Here is a 24767-nt window from a genome sequence, read left to right as displayed (position 1 = left end):
CTGTCTTTTCAGCATATGACTCAAAGACATGGCAAAATAGCCTGAGCATTTGATGCCCAATCAATGAACATTGAAAATATTTCACTTCCCTATGTTTGGTATCAAGACTTACCTTGCTACGCCCTAACCTTCTATTCTCCCAGGCTTCTCACAAGGAAGAGCATAAGAAGTTCCACAAGACTATGTCTTCAGGGGACCTGGGCAAGGTGGCAGCACTTGGGAAAACATCCAGTCAGGATGGAAGGTAGCTACAGTACCTTCTCTCTATGTCTCAGTTGGTAGAGCATGGCTCTTGCAACATAAGTATTATATTACAATCATTATGCAGAGGCACAAATTAAGCTCGTATTGTATTAAAACAGACTATTACCCTTTTCACACAAGTTGCTGAACACGTGCTGAAAAGGACATGGAAAAGATTATACAAAGACAAATCCGAGCCAGCACACACACTGGCGAATCTGGTCGGCCCGATCAAAATAAAAGAAAGGTTTGTTCTAAGCTGTCTGTGTGTGACTGTGTTTGTGGCAGCAGAGTGCGAGGGAAGATGCGTTTCTGGGGCAAGGCCAAGCATGCAGAGAAGAAGCTGTCCAGAGAGAAGCAGCAGACCACCAGGAATGAGTCCACACAGGGAGACCGCGCCGACAAGACAGGTAATAAATACACTGTGTGTGTGTGCCCGTCCGTGCGTGCAATGGACAATAAAGTTGTTTGTACCATGGCATTGTTGAATACTTGTTTCTGATTGGCTTGAAGGGCATTCTAGAGCGTGTATTATTTCCCTATAACGCACAGTATATTTGCACGGTAGAATTCAATGGCTATAGTTCATTCTTACATGTTCTATGTTTGAGCTGCTTTTGAAAGCAAAAGTCGAATTGAAAACATAATTGGCATTGTTGAATTTGATTTTCATAATGGCAAGCTAGGACTGATGGTTTGGTTAACTAAACTAGCAAGTCTGTTTGTTTGGTTACCACAACTACTGTAGCTATCTAGTAAACTTCCTAGTTACTTCAGTGGATGTTGAACACATTTCTACTGGCAAATGAACACATTTCTATGCATTCTCTGCAAAATAACGCATCGTAGAACACCTTCCACGTCGTTCATTATTTTCCAGAGAACGCATAGCCCCTCGTTGATTATCCCTTACATATTGTATAAAACTGGACATTCCAAATAACATGTTATTTGTCACATGCTTTGCAAACAACAGGTGTAAACTAACAGTGAAATGCTTACTTACGGGCACTTCCCAACAAGCCAGAGAGAAACATATAGAAAAAAGAATAACACAAGGAATAAATACACAATGAGTAATGATAACTTGGCTATATACACGGGGTACTAGTACCGAGTCGATTTGCATGGGTACGAGGTAATTGAGGTAGATATGTAAATATAGGTATGGGTAAAGTGACTAGGTAACAGGATAGGTAATAAACAGTAGCAGCAGCGTATGTGAAGAGTCAAGAGTTAGTGCAAAAAGGGTAGCTATTTGGTTAACTATTTAGTAGTCTTATGTATTGAAGCTGTTCAGGGACCTGTTGGTTCCAGACTTTGTGGCTTGGGTGGCTGGAGTCTTTGACAATTTGTAGGGCCTTCCTCTGACACCGCCTGGTAGAGAAGTCCTGGATGGCAAGGAGCTCGGCCCTTGTGATTTACTGGTCCGTACGCACTAGCCCCCGAGGGGGAAGAGGCATTGTCGTGTCTTCTTCACAACTGTGTTGGTGTCTGTTCCTTAGTGATGTGGATGGGGGTGTGCTCAGCCCTCTGTTTCCTGTAGTTCACAACCTTTGTCTTGCTGACATTGAGGGAGAGGTTGTTGTCCTGGCACCACACTGCCAGGTCACTGCCCATCTCTCTATAGGCGGTCTCATCGTCGTCGGTGATCAGGCCTACCACTGACGTGTCATCAGCAAACTTAATGAAGGTGTTGGAGTCGTGCGCAGCCACGCAGTTGTGGGTGAACAGGGAGTGCAGGAGGAGACTAAGCACACACCCGAGTGGGGCCCCCGTGTTGAGGGTCAGCTTGGTGGATGGGGTGTTGCCCACCCTCACTACCTGGGGTGGCCTGTCAGGAAGATCCAGTTGCAGAGGGAGGTGTTCAGTCCCAGGGTCCTGAGCTTAGTGATGAGCTTGGAGGGCCCTATGGTGTTGAACGCTGAGCTGTAGTCAATGAACATCATTCTCACATAGCTGTTCCTCTTGTCCAGGTGGGAAAGGGCAGTGTGGAGTGCAATAGGGATTGTGTCATCTGTGGATCTGTTGGGGCGGTATGCGAATTGGAGTGGGTCCAAGGTGTCTCGGATGATGGTGTTGATGTGAGCAATGACCAGCCTTTCAAAGCATTTCATGGCTACAGATGAGTGCTACGGGGCGATAGTCATTTAGACAAGTTACCGTGGCGTTCTTGGGCACAGGGACTATGGTGGTCTGCTTGAAACATCTAGGAATTGCAGACTGGATCAGGGAGATGTTGAAAATGTCAGTGAAGACACCCCCAGCTGGTCTGTGCATGCTCTGAGTACGCGTCCTGGTAATCTGTCTGGCCCCACGGCCTTGTGAATGTTAACCTGTTTAAAGGTCCTACTCACATCGGCTAAGGAGAGCGAGATCACACAACTTCGTCCGGAACTGCTGGTGCTCTCATGTATGGTTCAGTGTTGCTTGCCTCGAAGCGAGCATAGAAGGCATTTAGCTCGTCTGGTAGGCTCACGTCAATGGGCAGCGCGCGGCTTGGTTTTCCTTTGTAACCCGTGATAGATTGCAAGCCCTGCCACATCCAACGAGCGTCAGAGCCGGCATGGTAGGATTCAATCTTAGTCCTGTATTGACGTTTGCCTGTTTGATGGCTCGTCAGAGGTCGTAGCAGGATTCTTATAAGCTTCCGGATTAGTGTCCCGCTCCTTGAAAGCGGCAGCTCTAGCCTTTAGCTCAGTGTGGATGTTGCCTGTAATCCATGGCTTTTGGTTGGGGTATGTACGTACAGTCACTGTGGGGATGACGTCGTCAATGCACTTACTAATGAAGCCGGTGACTTGATGTGGTAAACTCTTCAATGTTATCTGATGAATCCCGGAACATATTCCAGTCTGTGCTAGCAAAGCAGTCCTGTAGCTTAGCATCCGCTTCATCGGACCACTTCCATATTGAGCGCGTCAGTGGTACTTCCTGTTTGAATTTTTGCTTGTAAGCAGGAATCAGGAGGATAAAGTTTTGGTCAGATTTGCCAAAGGGAGGAAGAGCCTTGTTTCTGTTTGTGGATTAAAGGTGATCTAGAGTTTTGTTGCCTCTAGTTGCACAGGTGACATGCTGTTAAAAATGAGGTAAGTTTCTCTGTTGATTTCTCATCTCAACAACAAGACAAAAAACTGAATAGAAAACCGAAACAATTGTCTTCACAAAACCCCTACTGTATCTTTGTCTCTCTGTGCTTTGCGGGTCCAGATGGCACGACATCTTCCCCCCACAGTCCCGACCTGACGGCAACCAGGGCCCGGGATTCCAAGGAGAACAAGGACCCCTCTCCCAAAGCGAGGCGGAGACGCAGCGTCAAGATCAGCAGCGTGGCCCTAGAGCCCGCCCAGTGGCAGAACGACGCTCTGAACATCCTCACCAGCGCCCACGACTACAGGAGCATGAACGACTTCCTCATGAAGAAGGTAGGCAGACCAACAGAGATATACACAGGCAGACAGACGGGCAGACGGATACACAGACAGACAAGTGTACATAGTCTTACACACACACTCAAGTAAATACACAGGACACCAGAATACTGTTGGTTTCCGTATTAAGATGATACACAAAAACACAATACACACACACACACACAGACATGCACACGCACACATACAGAAGTGTACACATACATTCACCCAAATACACTTATTTTCAAATACAGTCGTATAAATCACTTCATCATTAAAGGTAGACTCAGTGATAGGACGTAGATGCTGACAGTAAACAGCATAATGGGTCAATTTCCACAACAACTAAGAGCGTGGTAGTGTGAGGCTCAACTTCTCTGCTGTTTTGGTCCTGTGCATATACCAGGCTGTAGCAGCGTGATGCAAACCCGTGCACATACGCAGATACTGTGTGTGACTGTGTGAGAGCGAAGTCTTGCATCTTGCTCATCTCAATATCTGCGGTGCTGCTCGTGGCATCGTCTACCTTTAACATAGTGTACACACACCAGAATGCTACAGCAGTACTGTATTGTACTATACCGTATAATACAATAGTCACATATTTACACAGCAGCAACATACTTTAGGTTGTGTAGACTATTTGATGAGTTTGATGGAAACCTGTATTTATTATGACCATTTATTGTACCACCTAGATCAATGACCTGGACTCTGAGGATGGCAAGAAGGACACCTTGGTGGACGTCGTCTTCAAGAAGGCTCTGAAGGAGTTCCGCCTAAACATATTCAACTCCTACTCAACGGCTCTGGCTGTGAGTACCACTATGATTGTTTCACGGTCATGGTCGAAATGCTTACTTGAAGGTTCCTTCTCGACAATGCATCAATAATACGAAATAATCAAATATAAGGATACGAACATAAAGCAAATGGCTCAGTAGAATATAATAAACATTTTAGCATAAGTATAATACAGGAAGACACAATTTATAGTACAATAATTACACATGTATCAGAGAAAAGGGGGATTGGCAATATTAAATAAGAGTCTGGTAGCAGCAATTGTGATGTGTTTGTTTGTGTGTGTGTGTGTGTTAGTAGGGCTGTTACGGTGACTGTATTACCGCCACACTGGCAGTCACGAGTAATGACCGCAGTAAATTCCACGTGATCGTTGAGTCACGGTAACTAGGCTTCTCCAAAACTGCGCTCTGATGCCGCTGATGGTCATTAGTAGCCTACCAAACTTGCTAATGGCCTGGCACTCAGCGCTCTATTGTCCCTCTAATCACTCTGACATCAATGCAAATGCAATCGAAAATCAAATCAAACACTTCCTGAGAGCCCTGGCATTCTGAGTTTGTGCGGTATAGGATCACCTGTTGCGCAGCGAGAGCCAGCTCCTCATAGCTGGTTGATGCATGGAATGAAGTGGCCAAATACAGTGAGCTCCAAAAGTATTGGGACAGTGACACATGTGTTGTTGTTTTGGCTCTGTACTCCAGCACTTTGGATTTGAAATGATACAATGACTATGAGGTTAAAAGTGCAGACTGTCCGCGTTAATTTGAGGGTAGTTTCCATCCATATCGGGTGAACCGTTTAGAAATTACAGCACTTTTTGTACATAGTCCCTCCATTTTAGGGGACCAAAAGTATTGGGACCAATTCAGTTGTGTATTAAAGTAGTCAAAAGTTTAGTATTTGTTCCCATATTTCTACGGAGCAATTCCCGTACCAGGCCGTGATGCAACCGGTCAGGACGCTCTCGATGGTGCAGCTGTAGTATTTGGAGAGGACCCGGGGTGGCATGACGATTTTTTTCTTCAGCCGCCTTAGGAAGTAGAGACGCTGTTGCACCCTCTTGAAAAGAGTGGTGGTGTTGTTGGTCCATGTCAAGTCCTCAGTGGAGGCAGAGGAACTAAAAACTGCTGACTCGCTCTACTGCAGTCCCGTTGATGTGGACCAGGGCGTGTTCCCTCCTCTGCTTCCTGAAGTCAACAATCAACTCCTTTGTTTTGCTGACGTTGAGGGAGAGGTTGTTGTCCTGGCACCACAATGCCAGTTCACTGACCTCCTCCCTATAGGCTGACTCGTCGTTGTTGGTTATCAGGCCTACAGCCGTGGTGTCTTCAGCGAACTTGATGATGGAGTTGGTGCCGCGCAAAGCCACGCAGTCGTGGGTGAACAGGGAGTACAGCAGAGGGCTGAGGACACAACCCTGGGAGGCCCCTGTGTTAGGAGTCAGTGTGAAGGAGGTGTTGTTGCCAATCCTCACAGCCTGTGGTCTGCCCATCAGGAAGTCCAGGATCCAGTTGCAGAGGGTAGTGCCCAGACCCAGGGCTCTGTACTTGGTGACGAGCTTGGAGGGAACAATAGTGTTGAATGCTGAACTGTACTCACTGAACAGCATTCTCACGTAGGTGTTCCTCTTGTCCAAAGAGCAAATTGGAGTGGGTCCAGTGTGCCTGGCATGCTAGCCTTGATGTGGGTCATGACCAACCTCTCGAAGCATTTCATGATGAAAGGGGTGAGTGCGACGGGGCGATAGTCATTTGGGCATGCCACCTTGGTTTTCTTGAGCACTGGTCACAATCACTTTTACAGTGGGCCTCAAGGTGCTGGGCACCCCAATCACAACCATCAGTGACCACAAATGACAGTGGCTGACTATTGTAGCACATAAATCCATTTTTGTAATCTTGCCTCCCTCACTACTACTTTCCTCCTCATCTCTGTTTTCACATACTACTTTAGATGGTAGTACTGTAATCAATTGCCTTATAGCACTTTCTCACAAGATCTCAAAGCTCTTTACAGTAACGTATATGGGCTTTTTCCACTAATCTCTTCTTCTCCACATTCCCTCATCCCAATCTCCTCCCCCCATCCCTTCCTCCTCCTCCCACTTTCACTCTCCTCCAGATGGATGACGGTAAGAGTATCCGCTACAAGGACTTGTACGCCCTGTTTGAACAGATCCTGGAGAAGAGCATGCGTCTGGAGCAGCGGGACTGGAGCGAGTCGCCCGTAAAGGTCTGGGTCAACACCTTCAAAGTCTTCCTGGATGAGTTCATGACCGAGTACAAGCCCATGGACAGCACCATCAGCAAGGTAGGGTTTGTGTGTGTGTGTGTGTGTGTGGGTGGAAGGATTTTGGCTGGGTGTGAGTACGTGCTTGTGTCGGTACGTGTGTCAATGCGCGTGTTGTTTATTTAGCCTGTACTTCTACAGGTCAGTCCCATTGAGATGGAAATCCTATAGCAGTCTTACAACCTGATGTATGGCATGTTGGATCAGTGTTAACAAAAATAGTGACTAGAATATTCGTCAAACAGCTATTTTTCAGTGGCAATTGACGAGACTATAACAGACTAAATAAACCCAGAAAAAACTATATCTAAACGAAAATCTTTTGTCATTTCAGTTGACTATAATCTGACTGGACAATAGTTTTTTGGAGAGATTGAGAGCTTTTCAGTGATAAGCACAATTAATATTAGCAGCACAGATGCGCAGCGCAGTTCTGTTCAGCAGTGGGAAGGACGCTCCACACCCGCCACACAGCCTACATTAGCTAGTGAGCTGCAGGGGAGCAAGCAAAGAGTGTGGGCAGACAGGCTCCACTCCAGCCCTGCTTTCAATTATACACATTGCGCAGGCGACTCTCTTGCTTCACCTTAGCTAACCAGTCACCACCAGCCTTCTAGTTAGCTACCCTCTGCCTGGTTAAGAAACAGAAGCTGCTTCACGAAATTTAAAACAATAGTAGCATTGAGTTTAAGAGTAAAACATTAGTCTAGGTATGTTTTTCTCTCCCTTTGATTTTGTAGTCTCGCTCAACCCTCAGACTTTCCCCACTGCATTTCATAGCCAGATTCTGTAGCCAAGTCTCCCTCTTTTCCTCAGAGAAAACGGCTTGAGAGATTACCGTTCAAAAGACCAATAATACTGTTTCTTTCTTTCTATCGTGCATTGGTGGGCCGCATTTTACATTCATAAAGCATATCGCGGGCCATTCTACAACCAGGCTACTTGCATACTGGACCGTTAACCATTTTAGGCTACACCTTGTTCAGTCATGTTACCTCACTAGCTAGCTATAGCTAACAACCTGGGGCACGTACAGCAGGATGCAACGTTTTGGAACGTTCAGATAGAAATATGCTATGTTGAATAAGGAATAACCAATGACTGTATATATGAATGGACAAAGCCATTGATCATGTGACTCCATTCATTCCTATGTTAAGACTCTATAGCGCATTGAAGCCAAATGAAGTCGGTTAAGATGGCGTCTAATGGAGACATAACATGCGCAGTTTGAGCTATTCCAGGAAGTGACGTTGCAGGATAGCTCAGTGATACCCCCTCTCATTGAGTAACTCAAATTGAAGGCAGACTGGGATTCTGTAGGCTGCCATTAGCAACTCAATTATCCCTATAACTTCTTCTGTGTGATTTAAAAAAAAAAATTGGTTCAAGGACATACATCTGGTGTATTAGAAACAATTATTGGTACCATGAATGTCTTCGGATTTTGTATTTATTTACACAAAGATTGACCACGAAGAGAAAGTATTCAAGCCCCTGAGTCAATACATGTTAGAATCACCTTTGGCAATGATTACAGCTGTGAGTCTTTCTGGGTAAGTCTCTAAGAGTTTGTACACCTGGATTGTACAATATTTGGCCATTATTCTTAAAAAGGTTACTCAAGCTCTGTCAAGGTGGTTGTTGATCATTGCTAGACAGCCATTTTCAATTCTTGTCATAGATTTTCAAGTCGATTTAAGTCAAAACTGTAATTAGGCCACTCAGGAACTATTCACTATCATGGGGGATCCTGTTTTCTGCTAACAATGCCTGAAGTACCGCGGTCGGCCTTAAACTTCTGTGACTTCAATGAGTGGGGGCAGTCGTTCTAACGTTGGCTCTATCTGCAACATTCAAGAAAGTTTTGCAACTGAACGTGGCCCTGCTAACATTACCAGTAGCCAATATGCAAACATTTGGTGACACACAAAGAAAGTAAAAGAGATGGCAAACAATTTATTGACTAAATTCCTCTTGCCACTACACTATAACTGACTGGGTAAATAACTTTATTTTGAGTTAATGTGGACCCAGTGACTCAGCACTTGGACCAGGACTCCAGTGCTCGACCATTGGGAACTCGGACTCGAGCACAGGGGACTTGGGATTCGATTCGAACTCAAGGTTTAGTGACTCGACTACATCACTGGGCAAAAACCAGTCATTAGCTCTCGTTCTACTTTTGGACATCAATGTGGCTGCGGCGTCCGTGGAATGTTGATAGCAATGGCAATGATGTGACTGAGGTGCAACCCATACTACTTTGCGGCACCATCTGGTGATTGTGCTTCTCTCTCTGTCTCTCTCTCTCTCTCTCTCTCTCTCTCTCTCTCTCTCTCTCTCTCTCTCTCTCTCTCTCTCTCTCTCTCTCTCTCTCTCTCTCTCTCTCTCTCTCTCTGTCTCTGTCTCTGTCTCTGTCTCTGTCTCTGTCTCTGTCTCTGTCTCTGTCTCTGTCTCTGTCTCTGTCTCTGTCTCTGTCTCTCTGTCTCTGTCTCTGTCTCTGTCTCTCTGTGCTTGTATGTGTTGGTTTGTTTTGTATGTAATTTGCAATATCTATGTAGGCTGAATTAGGAATTTACATGGCCAGATAATTCTTATATATTCTTAGATATGTTTGTCATATTTATGGGCGAAGGATGTATCAACGAAGGATGTATCGATGAAGGATGTATCGACGAAGGACGTATCGACGAAGGATGAATGGGAATACTCACTGGTCTATCTGTTTGTCTCCTGTTCTCTTAGGCCCCCAAACCAGAATGCAAGAAGAGGAGGAAAAAGGAACCTGACATTGTGAGTACTACTGAATATTCTATACCATATCTCTACGCTTTGTAATGCATTTGATGGCTGTATCTTTATGGCAAACTGAGCTGAGCCCCTCTCACCCTCTGTAGGTTGAGGAGCACAATGGGCACATCTTCAAGTCCACCCAGTACAGCATCCCCACATACTGCGAGTACTGCTCCTCTCTTATCTGGATGATGGACCGGGCCTGTGTCTGCAAACGTGAGTTCACACACACACTTTAACTGTTCCACTCCACACCAAAAATTGTCAAAGACTCCAGTCACCCAAGTCATAGACTGTTCTCTCTGCTCCTGCACGGCAAGCGGTACCGGAGTGCCAAGTCTAGGTCCAAAAGGCTTCTTAACAGCTTCTACCCCCAAGCCATAAGACTACTGAACAATTAATCAAATGGCCACCTGGACTATTTGCATTTATTTAACATTTTTTAATGTTAATCAATTTTTTACTTTAGTTTATTTAGTAAATATTTTCTTAACTCTATTTTCTGAAAACTGCATTGTTGGTTAAGGACTTGTAAGTAAGCATTTCACGGTAAGGTCTACACGTGTTGTATTCGGCGCATGTGACAAATAACATTTTATTTTATTTGATATACAGTGCCTTCATTTGATATACAGTGCCTTCAGAAAGTATTCACACCCCTTGACTTTTTCCACATTTTGTTGTGTTAAAAGTGGGATTAAAATGGATTTAATTGTCTTTTTTTTTGTCAACAATCTACACAAAATACTCTAACGTCAAAATGGAAGAAATATGACATTTTTTAAAGAATTTATGGAAAATAAAATACTCATATCTTGATTAGATAAGTATTGTTAGAATCACCTTTGGCAACGATTACAGCTGTGAGTCTTTCTGGGTAAGTTTCTAAGAGCTTTGTACACCTGGATTGTACAATATTTGGCCATTATTCTTTAAGACATTCTTCAAGCTCTGTCAAGGTGGTTGTTGATCATTGCTAGACAGCCATTTTCAAGTCTTGCCATAGATTTCCAAGTCGATTTAAGTTAACTGTAACTAGGCCGCTCAGGAACATTCAATGTCTTCTTGGTAAGCAACTCCAGTGTATATTTGTTCTTGTGATTTAGGTAATTGTCCTGCTGAAAGGTGAATTTGTCTCCCAGTGACTGTTGGAAAGCAGACTGAACCAAGTTTTCCTGGAGGATTTTGCCTGTGCTTAGTTCTTTTACATTTATTTTCACCCCCCCCCCCCCCCCACCCCCCACCCCACCCCCCCAAAAAAAACTCCCTAGTCCTAGCTGATGACAAGCATACCCGTAATATAATACAGCCACCGCCATGCTTGAAAATATGAAGAGTGGTACCAAGTGATGTGTTGTGTTGGATTTGCCACAAACATAACTCTTTGTATTCAGGACAATAAGTTAATTTCTTTGCAAAAATTTTTCCACTATTACTTTAGTGCCTTATTGCAAACAGAATCCATGTTTTGGAATATTAGTATTCTGTACAGGCTTCCTTCTTTTCACTCTGCCATTTATGTCAGTATTGTGGAGTAACTACTGTGCAATGTTGTTGATCCATCCTCAGTTTTCTCCTATCACAGCCATTAAACTCTGTAAATGTCACCATTAGCCTCATGTTGAAAATCCCTGAGTGATTTCCTTCCTCTCCGGCAACTGAGTTAGGAAGGGGCGCCTGTATCTTTGTAGTGACTGGGTGTATTGATACACTATCCAAAGTGTAAGTAATAACTGCACCATGCTCAAAGGGGATATTCAATGTCTGCTTTTTTTTTTGCCCATCTACCAATAGGTGCCCTTCTTTGCGAACCATTGAAAAACCTCCCTGGTCTTTGTGGTTGAATCTGTGTTTGAAATTCACTGCTCAACTGAGGGACCTTACAGATAATTGTATGTGAGGAGTACAGAGATGGGGTAGTAATTTAAAAAGTCATGTTAAACACTTTTATTGCACACACTGAGTCCATACAACTTATTATGTGACCTGTTAAGCACATGTTTGATCCAGAAATTATTTAGGCTTGCCATAACAAAAGGGTTGAATACTTATTGACTCGAGACATTTCAGCTTTTCATAATTCCACTTTGACATTAAGGGGTATTGTGTGTAGGCCAGTGACACAAAATATCAATTTAATCCATTTTAAATTCAGGATGTAACACAACAAAATGTGTGAATACTTTCTGTTCCTTTGGTTGGATGGACAACATGTCAGTTCATTCTGTAAGAGCTCTGATAGGTTGGAGGACGTCCTCCGGAAGTCTTCATGATTACTGTGTAAGTCTATGGAAGGGTGTGAGAACCATGAGCCTCTTAGGTTTTGTATTGAAGTAAATGTACCCAGAGGAGGACGGAAAACACCTGTCCTCCGGCTACAGCATGGTGCTACCCTAGAAGGTGCTCTTAGACCATTACAAAACAGTGTGTTTTAATCAGTTATTTGGTTACGTGAATATATTTAGTCTAGTTTTATCTAAAAACTTTTGTAATGTTTCACTATTTAAATGTTTCTGAAATTCACTGAGTAGGATGGTCCTCCCCTTCCTCTGAGGAGGAGCCTCCACTGATATATACAAACACACACAGACTCCCACCGTTACACACACACACACACACACACACACACATCCTCTTCCTGTGCTGCCTCTTAAGTGTCTGTAATCAAATTGTATCCAGCTGTTCTCATAAATCTATCTTCTATCTCTATGCTTGTTGACTGACCAGGGTTGAGGTTGGACACGGAGTGTTGTTAGAACGTAATTTAAAGGTTAGGGGATACAGATTGCTTGTTGTTGACTGAAAAGCAGTTGGAGACTTAACATTGATAGAAGGTTGTGGAAGGGTAAGGGTATACAGATTGTGTCTGACTCTGTTGTGTCCTCTTCTGCAGTGTGTCGGTACGCCTGCCATAGAAAGTGCTGCTCTAGGATGACCACGAAATGTAGCAAAAAGGTAAGAGGCTATTTTATAGTGTGTGTATTTGTGTATACATTATTAAGAATGGAAAGAAGGGATAGAGTATCAACCAAGAGACAATTCAGTACTTGCAGGGATGTTATAGTTCTTAAGGGGATAATCCACCCCAAACCACTAATTCCTATGATTAACAGTGTTTAAACAGTGTTAAATAACACTAATATGTGAAAACAGTGTTTTTTTGTGAACAAATTATTCATTTTGTCATTATAACAAGGTTGGTAGCAACGTGAAAATCGTTGGGGAAATCTGTTGCAGCTCAAGTCAACTACAAAACCCACAATGCGATGCTCTCTCTTTGGGCTAGCTGGCTAGCTATCTCTCTCTCTGGGCTGGCTATGGTCTCTCTGGGCTGGCTGGCTAGCTAGGTAGCTAGCTACAGTGCATAATTTGGCTCCTCTTAGTTTTGGACTGTTTCATTCCAGAACCTCTTTGCCAGGATCCGGTACTTCTCATGGCATGAAAAATAATGCTCGCTGTTTGCAATGTAAACATTTGAAAAAAGCGATCAGAGTTAATTCAAGTTGCCTCCTGCCCCCTTAAAAAAACGTAATGTGAAAGCGTAGATTTTCAGCCTGCGCCTGATAAGTATTGTTTAAGGTCTGGCCGGCTTGGGCTCATGGTTGGCACAACACTGTAACCTTGAGACCAACGTGTTGCCGTTACTGTAGTGAGAGAGAGAAGCGCGCTTGTAGTCTATCTCTCACAGAACTAGAATGAGTTGTACTTTCTATGATCTCCCTCCCTCTCTCTGCGCTGTTAGACGTGATCCTGCAGCTCTCATCTCTCCAGCGCAGCACTTCATCATTTATTTCCTTATAGAATCATATCCGTGGGAACCGTGCTACAGCACCTCTGATCAATTTTAATACATTTTCCAAAGTTATAGAATTAGGCCTACTGCTGTCTGTTCAGAAATAAATGAAATAATTCTGAAAACTTCACCAGGATTAGGCCTATAGGCCTATAGGCCTAATGTAGCCACAGAGGATCAATAGCTTATTTTTTTTAATTGCCTAGCTGTGAATTGTGCGTAGCCCAATCACAAGGGGTCGGGAACGCGCTGCAAATCTGTCAGTGAACAGCATGCAGCCAAAACAGGCCTTTCGCAATATTTCAAATACAACGGCGGGAAAACACAGGTTGGAAAGCAAATGGCTCCTTCTGAAAGAGAAGACTTTCATCTGTCTGTAGGCTACCAAAATATTTTTGCAACTTGCAAATAGGCCTAGCGAACAGTAGCCTGTTGTACAAAGTAACACGAGAGAAAATAGGCTTTTTGGCATGAGTGCATCGGCCATCTCCGGCGAGTGAGCTGCACATCATTGACTGGAAACTGGAAAGCTTTTTTAGGACTATCATTTCCTCCTCATATTGTACAATATGCGTCTCCACACACCTAGGCTATTGATGGATTCATGAATGGCATGAAAAGGCTTTATTTCAAATGTATTTTTTCATATGTATTTTTTTAGGAGGTAGATCAGCTTTAATATTGCAGATAGATTGTAACTTCCATCAATGCAATTGTCTACATCACTTCCAATCCCCCATATATATTTCTTCGCAAATAGACAGTGCCTTACAAAAGTATTCATCCCCCTTGGCGTTTTTCCTATTTTGTAGCATTACAACCTGTAATTGAAATTGATTTTTATTTGGATTTCATGTAATGGACATACACAAAATAGTCTAAATTGGTGAAGTGAAATGAAAAAAATAACTTGTTTCAAAAAATTCTAAAAAATAAATAACGGAAAAGTGGTGCATGCATATGTATTCTCACCCCCTTTGCTATGAAGCCCCTAAATAAGATCTGGTGCAACCAATTACCTTCAGATAATACCTTCACATAATTAGTTAAATAAAGTCCACCTGTGTGCAATCTAAGTGTCACATGATCTGTCACATGATCTCAGTATATATACACCTGTTCTGAAAGGTCCCAGAGTCTGCAACACCACTAAGCAAAGGGCACCACCAAGCAAGCGGCACCATGAAGACCATGTTTGACGGTGGGGATGGTGTTCTTGGGGTCATAGGCAGCATTCCTCCTCCAAACACGGCGAGTTGAGTTGATGCCAAAGAGCTCGATTTTGGTCTCATCTGACCACAACATTTTCACCCAGTTCTCCTCTGAATCATTCAGATGTTCATTGGCAAACTTCAGAAGGCCCTGTATATGTGCTTTCTTGAGCAGGGGGACCTTGCGGGCGCTGCAGGATTTCAGTCCTTCACGGCGTATTGTGTTACCAATTGTTTTCTTGGTGACTATGGTCCCAGCTGCCTTGAGATCATTGACAAGATCCTCCCGTGTAGTTCAGTGGTCCTCTGTAGCTCAGCTGGTAGAGCACAGCGCTTGTAACGCCAGGGTAGTGGGTTCTATCCCCGGGACCACCCATACACAAAAATGTATGCACGAATGATTAAGTCGCTTTGGATAAAAGCGTCTGCTAAATGGCATATTATTTATTATTATTTCTGGGCTGATTCCTCACCATTCTCATGATCATTGCAACTCCACGAGGTGAGATCTTGCATGGAGCCTCAGGCCGAGGGAGATTGACAGTTATTTTGTGTTTCTTCCATTTGCGAATAAACTGTTGTCACCTTCTCACCAAGCTGCTTGGCGATGGTCTTGTAGCCCATTCCAGCCTTGTGTAGGTCTACAATATTGTCCCTGACATCCTTGGAGAGCTCTTTGGTCTTGGCCATGGTGGAGAGTTTGGAATCTGATTGATTGATTGCTTCTGTGGACAGGTGTCTTTTATACAGGTAACAAGCTGAGATTAGGAGCACTCCCTTTAATTGTGTGCTCCTAATCTCAGCTCGTTACCCGTATAAAAGACACCTGGGAGCCAGAAATCTTTCTGATTGAGAGGGGGTCAAATACTTATTTCCCTCATTAAAATGCGAATCAATTTATAACATTTTTGACATGCGTTTTTCTGGATTTTTTTGTTGTTATTCTGTCTCTGACTGTTCAAATAAACCTACCATTAAAAATATAGACTGATCATTTCTTGTCAGTGGGCAAACGTACAAAATCAGCAGGGGATCAAATACTTTTTTCCCTCACTGTATACAGTGGGGAGAACAAGTATTTGATACACTGCCGATTTTGCAGGTTTTCCTAATTACAAAGCATGTAGAGGTCTGTAATTTTTATCATAGGTACACTTCAACTGTGAGAGACGGAATCTAAAACAAAAATACAGAAAATCACATTGTATGATTTTGAAGTAATTAATTTGCATTTTATTGCATGACATAAGTATTTGATACATCAGAAAAGCAGAACTTAATATTTGGTACAGAAACCTTTTGTTTGCAATTGCAGAGATCATACATTTCCTGTAGGTCTTGACCAGGTTTGCACACACTGCAGCAGGGATTTTGGCCCACTCCTCCATACAGACCTTCTCCAGATCCTTCAGGTTTCGGGGCTGTCGCTGGGCAATACAGACTTTCAGCTCCCTCCAAAGATGTTCTATTGGGTTCAGGTCTGGAGACTGGCTAGGCCACTCCAGGACCTTTATGCTTTTTACGGAGCCACTCCTTAGTTGCCCTGGCTGTGTGTTTCGGGTCGTTGTCATGCTGGAAGACCCAGCCACGACCCATCTTCAATGCTCTTACTGAGGGAAGGAGGTTGTTGGCCAAGATCTCGCGATACATGGCCCCATCCATCCTCCCCTCAATACGGTGCAGTCGTCCTGTCCCCTTTGCAGAAAAGCATCCCCAAAGAATGATGTTTCCACCTCCATGCTACATGGTTGGGATGGTGTTATTGGGGTTGTACTCATCCTTCTTTTTCCTCCAAACACAGCAAGTGGAGTTTAGACCAAAAAGCTATATTTTTGTCTCATCAGACCACATTACCTTCTACCATTCCTCCTCTGGATCATCCAGATGGTCATTGGCAAACTTCAGACGGGCCTGGACATGCGCTGGCTTGAGCAGGGGGACCTTGCGTGCGCTGCAGGATTTTAATCCATGACGGCGTAGTGTGTTACTAATGGGTTTCTTTGAGACTGTGGTCCCAGCTCTCTTCAGGTCATTGACCAGGTCCTGCCGTGTAGTTCTGGGCTGATCCCTCACATTCCTCATGATCATTGATGCCCCACGAGGTGAGATCTTGCATGGAGCCCCAGACCGAGGGTGATTGACCGTCATCTTGAATTTCTTCAATTTTCTAATAATTGCACCAACAGTTGTTGCCTTCTCACCAAGCTGCTTGCCTATTGTCCTGTAGCCCATCCCAGCCTTGTGCAGGTCTACAATTATATCCCTGATGTTCTTACACAGCTCTCTGGTCTTGGCCATTGTGGAGAGGTTGGAGTTTGTTTGATTGAGTGTGTGGACAGGTGTCTTTTATACAGGTAAAGAGTTCAAACAGGTGCAGTTAATACAGGTAATGAGTGGAGAACAGGAGGGCTTCTTAAAGAAAAACTAACAGGTCTGTAAGAGCCGGAATTCTTACTGGTTGGTAGGTGGTCAAATACTTATGTCATGCAATAAAATGCAAATTAATTACTTAAAAATCATACAATGTGATTTTCTGGATTTTTGTTTTAGATTCTGTCTCTCACAGTTGAAGTGTACCTATGATAAAAATACAGACCTCTACATGCTTTGTAAGTAGGAAAACCTGCAAAATCGGCAGTGTATCAAATACTTGTTCTCCCCACTGTATATATATACATACATGCATACATACATACATACATACATACATACATGCATGGTTGAAAAACGAGTTTTAATGACTCCAAACTAAGTGTTGAACTTCCGACTTCAACTATACATACATACAGTTTTTCAACCACTCCACAAATTTCTTGTGTAGGTGTGTCCAAACTTTTGACTAATACTATATATACACATCCTTTTTTTAAATATATTTTCCTTTATTACTTTCCAACCCCACCACCCCTCCCCTAATTGGAGTAAACTAGTGAACAACAACGCTTAGGCCTCTACTTCCAGCTTATACATACTATATACATTTTATTGACACAGTACATTTTTACAATAGTTCTATTTTGTTTGTTTTTACCCCTGAACTTCCTCTACCCTCAACCTCTCCAATCATTTTCATGATGTCCATCCGGTTTGCTTCTATATGCCATATCTTTCAAACTGTGCTCTTTCACAAAAGTTCTCAACCTATAACCTATCTATTATGGACACATTATTGTTTTACATTAGTTGTCTTGTTGTTATTAGTCCAAACCATCAGCTCCAATCAACCCATCCCATCTATCTCTTAACACCATCCATATTTGATTTCTATATGCCATATATTCTTCAACTGTACTGTGATGTTTCACAAAAGTTCTGAACCCTTCTATTCTCATTGTTTCTACAGATTGTAAATTGAAAATAAACATTTTTGCTAAAAGTATTATTATATTATTGATCGATTGACTATGACTTTTCAGATCACTCAGTAGTGCTATCTGCAGGGTTAGCTCCAGGTAAATATTGCAATCCTTTAGCCATTCCTGGACCTGTGACCAAAAACAAGCTACAAATGGTCAGAACCAAAACAAATGATCTAATGTTTCTGTCTCTTCGCAGCAAAATCTGCAGAGCTGGGAAGATTGTATGAAATGCATTTTTAAAAGGCAAAAAAAATTCTGGACCCTATAGGCTAACAATATTCGCCATGTTTTCAACTTCTGCAACCGCCATTACGCTACTGCTCTATGCCATTACGAAAATGCGATGATATGCAGGCATAACTTTATTATAACGTTACATTTTTTCATGCCTTCCGGTACCTCAGAGCCCCCCAGGTCACCCCCCTCTCGCGCTCACTTTTTGTTCCAGCACCCCCTGATTTACAAATTAAGCACTGGCTAGCTAGCAAACGTAGCTACACACAATAAAACCAAAGTCAATATCAGCATGTGAAGTAGCTAGCTACAGCAGCTGTAAAATAGCCTAAACAAACTGTACTATCAATTTAGGAGTTTATCTCACCCAGTTCAACTTGCAGTTCCACTCTGCCCAGAGCGAGTGCAGAGTATGTTGCTATGGCAACAATGGCCCTTTCCCACACTTCCCACAGACACACAGGGCACATTGTGAGATGGTACTTGAAGGAGAAACTGAGTTGAATAATTTGGTACACTGTTTAGATTGAGCACGTCTAAGTGAAATCTATACTTTGTCATGATGATATAAAACGGATAGATGTGTTCTAGACATCTATTGGCTATTTTGGTGATCTGGAGTGCAGGTAATTGTTTTAAAAGCGTTATGAAATGTGATAGGGGATAACATACTATCTCCAGTGACGAGAACCATGTAGCTATGACGTGTTCCTACAGGATTTCCTGATTTCACAGATGGACCACTTAGAAGTTAAATCATGGGGAAATGTTTTTATTTACCCACTGATAGAACATAGGCTTTAACCAAACTGACAGGAGTTTCATGATTTTTATTTCTGGGGGTGGATTATCCTTTTAAAATTAAAATAAAAGATGTAGAAGGAACTTTTGCGATTTTGGTCTTACAATGCAAATACTCATCAGGTATTTTATAGCAGTTTTAGCTGTTTGTGTCTGTATGCCTCCTTTTGTCTGTCTGCATGTACTTCTCACCTTCTATTTAAATCGGTCCGTCCGTGTGTGTGTGCATGTACGTGTGTCCGTCCTTCCATCCGTGTGTATTTTTCTCTATCTGTGTGTGCCTCAATCAGTATGACCCGGAGCTGTCGTCCAGGCAGTTTGGCGTGGAGCTGTCTCGTCTGACCAGCGAGGAGAGGACAGTGCCCCTGGTGGTGGAGAAGCTCATCAACTACATTGAGATGCACGGCCTCTACACCGAGGGCATCTTCAGGAAGTCTGGCTCCACCAATAAGATCAAGGAGCTCCGGCTGGGGCTGGACACAGGTGTGATTGACAGGGTCCTGCTCCAGTTACCGTAGACTGTAGTGTTATGTTGTAAACAGGGGAGGGACAACAGATCTATGGTCAAGGCACTGTCTATAGGCTTTCTGTTTGGTTCATATAATGACAGGATACAGGGGGCTATGTTAGAAACTGTATGCCCTAGCATGAATATAGGCTGTTGACACAGGCTGTAATAGTAGTGGCAACATTTTTTGAACAAGTTGTCCTGACTCCATGTCCTCGGTATTCACACTACCAGATTGAAAGCACTGTATCCGCAGCAAAGAGTTTAACAGTTGTAATGTTTACGCCAACTATAGTATTTAAGTCGTATTTATATTGAACAAAAATATAAACTCAACATGTGAAGTGTTGGTCCCATGTTTCATGAGCTGAAATAAAAGATCCCAGATATTTTCCATAGGCACAAAAAGCTTATTTCTCTCAAATATTGTACACAAATGTCTTTACATTCCTGTTAGTGCGCATTTCTCCTTTTCCAAGACAATCTATCCACCTGACAGACATGGCATATCAATAAGCTGCTTAAACAGCATGATCATTACACAGGTGTACCTTGTGCTGGGGACAATAAAATGTCTGTCAGGTGGATAGAGTTGAGGGAGTGTCTCAAGTTGAGGGAGTTTCTGACTGTAATAAAGGGCTTTTGTGGGGAACAACTCATTCTGATTGGCTGGACCTGGCTCCCCAGTGGATGGGCCTATGCCCTCCTAGGCACACCCATGGCTGCGCCACTGCCCAGTCATGTGAAATCCATAGATTAGGGCGTAATGAATTTATTTCAATTGACAGATTTCCTACTATGAACTGTAACTCAGTAAAATCTTTGAAATTGTTGCATTTATATTTTTGTTCAGTATAGTTGTAACTCACTCTCTATTTGTCTCCCATTGCCCTCCATCCAGATGTGAGCAGCATGAACTTGGATGACTACAACATCCACGTAATTGCCAGCGTGCTCAAACAGTGGCTCCGCGACCTGCCCAACCCTCTAATGACCTTTGAACTCTACGAGGAGTTCCTCCGAGCCATGGGTAAGAACTGGGGTCGGAAGTAACCACATTGGTATTTGTTACAATGTTATTGTGTAGTAATGGTTAAAGGTGGCCTCTGTACCAATTTATAGATGACTGAAGGTGTAGATATAATATAGTAGATATGATTATGACATAATGGATGAAGGTATGTGCGCATAGAAATAGAAATACTAGAACAGACGGGTTGACCGGCGGCCATATTGACTGCACCCATAGGAGTAAAGCAGGAAGTAAGAGCAGGAAGTAATTGTATTTTTATGGTGTTGCGTCCCCCTTGCAGGCCAGCCAGACAAGCGGGAGGTGATCCGCGGGGTGTACTCTGTGATCGACCAGCTCAGCAGAACCCACCTGAGCACCCTGGAGCGCCTCATCTTCCACCTGGTCAGGTGAGTGGTCACGTGACCCCACAGGAAATAGGATGTGGAGACTCACTGGATGCCTCCCGATTCTCCACTCTTCTTCCAAAGTGTGCTCTTAACTAACAGAAACTCCCTCCAGTCAATTCGCCAAGCCAATGCTTCTAAATCCATTAATGGGTGAGTGGGAGAAGGGTGGATAATTGGGAAGTTGTCATCCACTACAACCCAGTTTTGACATTGAATAAACTTTTTTCTGTACTTTCTTGGGACCTCCTCTGATATATGCGTGTGTGATCTTCCAGGATCACTCTGCAAGAGGACACCAACCGTATGTCGGCCAACGCCCTGGCCATAGTTTTTGCCCCCTGCATACTCCGCTGCCCCGACACCATCGACCCCCTGCAGAGTGTCCAGGACATCGGGAAGACTACTGCGTAAGACTCAGTCATTATTTGCTTCTCAGGCTTGCCAGTCCTGGTTCTGGAAGGCTGTGTGTACAGTACGGCACTCTAGGACCAGAATCAACACACACACACACCACAAAAACCCATCATCACTCGATAGTTGTGAGTGTGTATACAATGGAATTGACAACTGACACACCTCAATAGCTATAATTCATCAGATGAATGGCATATTATATTAAAATGAGTCAATGTGTTATTTCTATCGTGAATCCTGTTCCTATCAGACAGAATCAATTATAAAGCATAGACTGAGCAACAGTCCCCTTATTCACTGGTTGCTCATTCTGCCTGTCCTCCTTTAGGTGTGTGGAGCTGATCATCGGAGAGCAGATGAATAAGTACAGGGCCAGACTGAAGGACATCAACAGTCTGGAGTTTGCTGAGAACAAGGCCAAGAGCAGACTTACACACATCAGGAGGTCCATGGTAAGGCACCAGGACACCAGGGGTCGTGTTCATTAGGCATCAAATAATTGGAGGGACTACCTGGACTTGTCCAATAAGAAACGCTCATTTTCATTTCCGTTGCAAAACATTAATCTTTAGCCCTTAGTTCCTCTCACCGGATGCAACGTTCTCCAACATTCTCAATCTCCATGCCCATTTTAGCCATGATTTCGGCAATGACTTCATGGGTCATGATTTCAGTTAATCTCCAAAAGTATTTCACTTTACCACCATATGAAAGTTAATTTGAGTGCAATTGGTTCTAATAAAAAATTGGCCTACCCTCCATTTCCTTCTAATACCACCATGTAGTTTTTAAGCTTCAGCCCTAACCCTGTTCTCTCCTTTCCCCCTCACCTCACCCCACCCCAGAAACCTGTACTAATCGCTGTTAGGTTTATTGGCATAACCCGCACAGCCACCCCGGTATGTATTCCTAGTATATACTCACACCCAGTCCTGTCAGACCATTTGTCTGTGGTGCTGTCAATCAACCAGTCGTGTCAGCCCATTTGTCTGTGGCGCTGTCAGTCAGCACGTCGGCACCACCGTCATGCTGTCCGTCAAGTCCACATTGCTATCTCTTCCCTCCCTCTTTCTCTCTTCCCTTCTCTTCATTCTCCATTTCTCTATACACTGAGTGTTCAAAACATTAGGAACACCTTCCTAATATTGAGTTGCACCCCTTTTGGCCTCAGAACAGCCTCAATTCATCAGGGCATGGAAAGCGTTCCACAGGGGTGCTGGCCCATGTTGACTCCAATCCGTCCCACAGTTGTCAAGTTGGCTGGATCTCCTTTGGGTGGTGGACCATTCTTGATACACATGGGAAACTGTTGAGCATGAAAAACCCTACTACCATACCCCGTTCAAAGGCACTTAAATATTTTGTTTTGCCAGTTCACCCTCTGAATGGCACACATACACAATCCATGTCTCAATTGTCTCAAGGCTTAAAAAAACCTTCTTTAACCTGTCTCCTCCCCTTCATCTACACTGATTTAAGTGGATTTAACAAGTGACATCAATAAGAGATCATAGCTTTCACCTAGTCAGTCTATGTAATGGAAAGAGCAGGTGTTCCTAATGTCCATTGATTTGTCATACATTTGTAATAAATATCAACCTTTTATTATTTCTTAATTGAAACAGTTTTATGATTAATTCATGACTATCAATGGTCATTACTCGGTCATGTGAGAGAAATGAGAGCAGTGGTTCCTCCATTGTATAGATAGGGCAGTGCTTAGATTATGTTACACAATGGGTAGATTTAATCCTGAATGCTGATTGGTTAAAACCGCATTCCAGCCGGTGTCTATTCCACAAATTACCACTGGCTAAATCTATGACATTAAAAATGCCTATTTACTCTGTTCCATCTGACTGCGCAATCCACTGTCTCATCAGCCCAGCCAGACAATTTATAAACTTCATCTCCATTATAAATAGCATCTAGACATTATCTCACATTTGTTTTAGACTAACATTTAGTTTTTAACAGCTGAGATTTGTATAAACCTTGCTGTCGGTCTCCAACATTTGCAACATTGTTTCAATATTCAAATTAGATCTCCAGCTGTCCCATAATAGAGTCGGGACGAGATAGATAGGCAGCGTTTCTCAACCAGTCGAAATCATGAATTAGCTGGCATCATATTTATGGATATATACAAAGAAATGTCAGTTGAAAAAAGGTCAAACGAAGTGCAGCTAGTTTGCAGTCTTTCCAGCTGTTCAGTTTGAAGTGATTGTGTTAGTTGTGTTGTTGGCTAGCTCTTCTGAACAACAGTGTCCTGACGAGTGAGCACATTTTCTATGCCAGGCAAAATCGCGCCTCATTAGCTCATTGTTATGGATGTGTCCAAATAAATGTCAACAGAAAACAGCTTAAACAAATGCAAATACAACTACTGTTGTTATTCTGGCTGCACTGTTTGACGTGACTGTAAATTAGCCGTAGTTGGCTAGCTAGCAAGGGATAAGAACGTTGCCAGTCAGTATGGCAATGGAACATTTAAGAATGAACGACTGGGTCGCGTCCATAGATACAGAACAAAAATACTGAACGGCTGGGTCGCGTCTCTGGCAACCGAACCTATATAACGAACCTATATAAACAAATGTTTACATTCTTTTTTTGTTGCTTCGCACACCTGTGTATGCTTGCGTGCGTGTCTGTATGTGTGTCCGCTACAGTTTGTGTGTTTTTATAACACTCATTAAGTAGTTTTATCATAACAACTTGATGAACATAGTCTAGAAAATACGCACATCTAGTTGCTTTGTGCAGGTGTGAGAAATCAACGTTTAAAAGACCATCATCAACCATATCCCTCGTTGTGGGTTTTCTATCCAGCCATCTTGAACACTCATCTCTCAGGCTATCTTCACTGTGTATGTGTCGTTAGTAGACCCAATCTTCATGACACTGAGTCAGATGTGAACCATTCCATCAGCCTCTATCCTAATTATCTATTAGCCTACTGTCGCCTAGCCTAATAGCCTATCTCATATCCTTACTAGCCCTCTGCTCTGTGTCGTTTGTCATATAGGGCAAATGTTGTCTTCAGAGGGGTAGCAGCCACAACACGCCCTCCCCGCCCCTCAGCCCCAGAGCGCCCCTGGTGGTGGACAGGGACAGTGCTGGAGAGGAGGGGGCAGAGCCAGGGCTGACGGAACAGCAGCAGGCCGCCATGCAACAGGAGGAGAGGGTCCTCACCGAGCAAATCGAGAGCCTGCAGAGAGAGAAGTAAGCCTGTCACGGCCTCCTTATGATCTCTTATCAATGGTGTTCACAAGTCACCATACTCCACTATAACTCTAGTACTCTAGGGGGCTTTCTCAAAAAACGGTACCTGCCCTTGGACATTCTCCTCCAATGTGTTTTGAGAATGAGGCGAGGAGAGAGGACATAATGAGAAAGAGACGAGTTATATGAACAACTTTGTTGATAACAAGAGAAGGAGCCTAGTGGTACTCAATTAGTTATTCTGTAGACGGTGTA

At 43.3% G+C, this 24767-nt stretch overlaps 1 protein-coding gene across 1 annotated transcript in view; it reads left to right on the top strand.

The window, feature by feature from the left end:
• LOC311135072 (unconventional myosin-IXAa-like) overlaps window positions 1–24767 on the top strand; it is a gene marked incomplete at its 5' end in the record, with an annotated part of 144648 nt that overhangs the window by 118925 nt on the left and 956 nt on the right. The window contains 15 exons of the mRNA XM_084168942.1: window positions 144–244; window positions 532–653; window positions 3454–3668; window positions 4355–4471; window positions 6585–6773; window positions 9501–9548; window positions 9653–9764; window positions 12442–12503; window positions 19237–19429; window positions 20356–20484; window positions 20768–20873; window positions 21149–21280; window positions 21616–21739; window positions 22133–22186; window positions 24316–24512. Of these exons, the coding sequence (XP_084025068.1) occupies window positions 144–244; window positions 532–653; window positions 3454–3668; window positions 4355–4471; window positions 6585–6773; window positions 9501–9548; window positions 9653–9764; window positions 12442–12503; window positions 19237–19429; window positions 20356–20484; window positions 20768–20873; window positions 21149–21280; window positions 21616–21739; window positions 22133–22186; window positions 24316–24512 (1901 nt within the window). The remainder of the gene's footprint in view (window positions 1–143; window positions 245–531; window positions 654–3453; window positions 3669–4354; window positions 4472–6584; window positions 6774–9500; window positions 9549–9652; window positions 9765–12441; window positions 12504–19236; window positions 19430–20355; window positions 20485–20767; window positions 20874–21148; window positions 21281–21615; window positions 21740–22132; window positions 22187–24315; window positions 24513–24767) is intronic.

Source organism: Coregonus lavaretus (genome assembly GCF_964263955.1).
Source record: "Coregonus lavaretus genome assembly, chromosome: 9".
NCBI classification, from domain to species: domain Eukaryota; kingdom Metazoa; phylum Chordata; class Actinopteri; order Salmoniformes; family Salmonidae; genus Coregonus; species Coregonus lavaretus.
The sequence above is the reverse complement of the archived record's forward strand: the minus strand, read 5'-3'. Positions and strand labels throughout refer to the sequence as shown.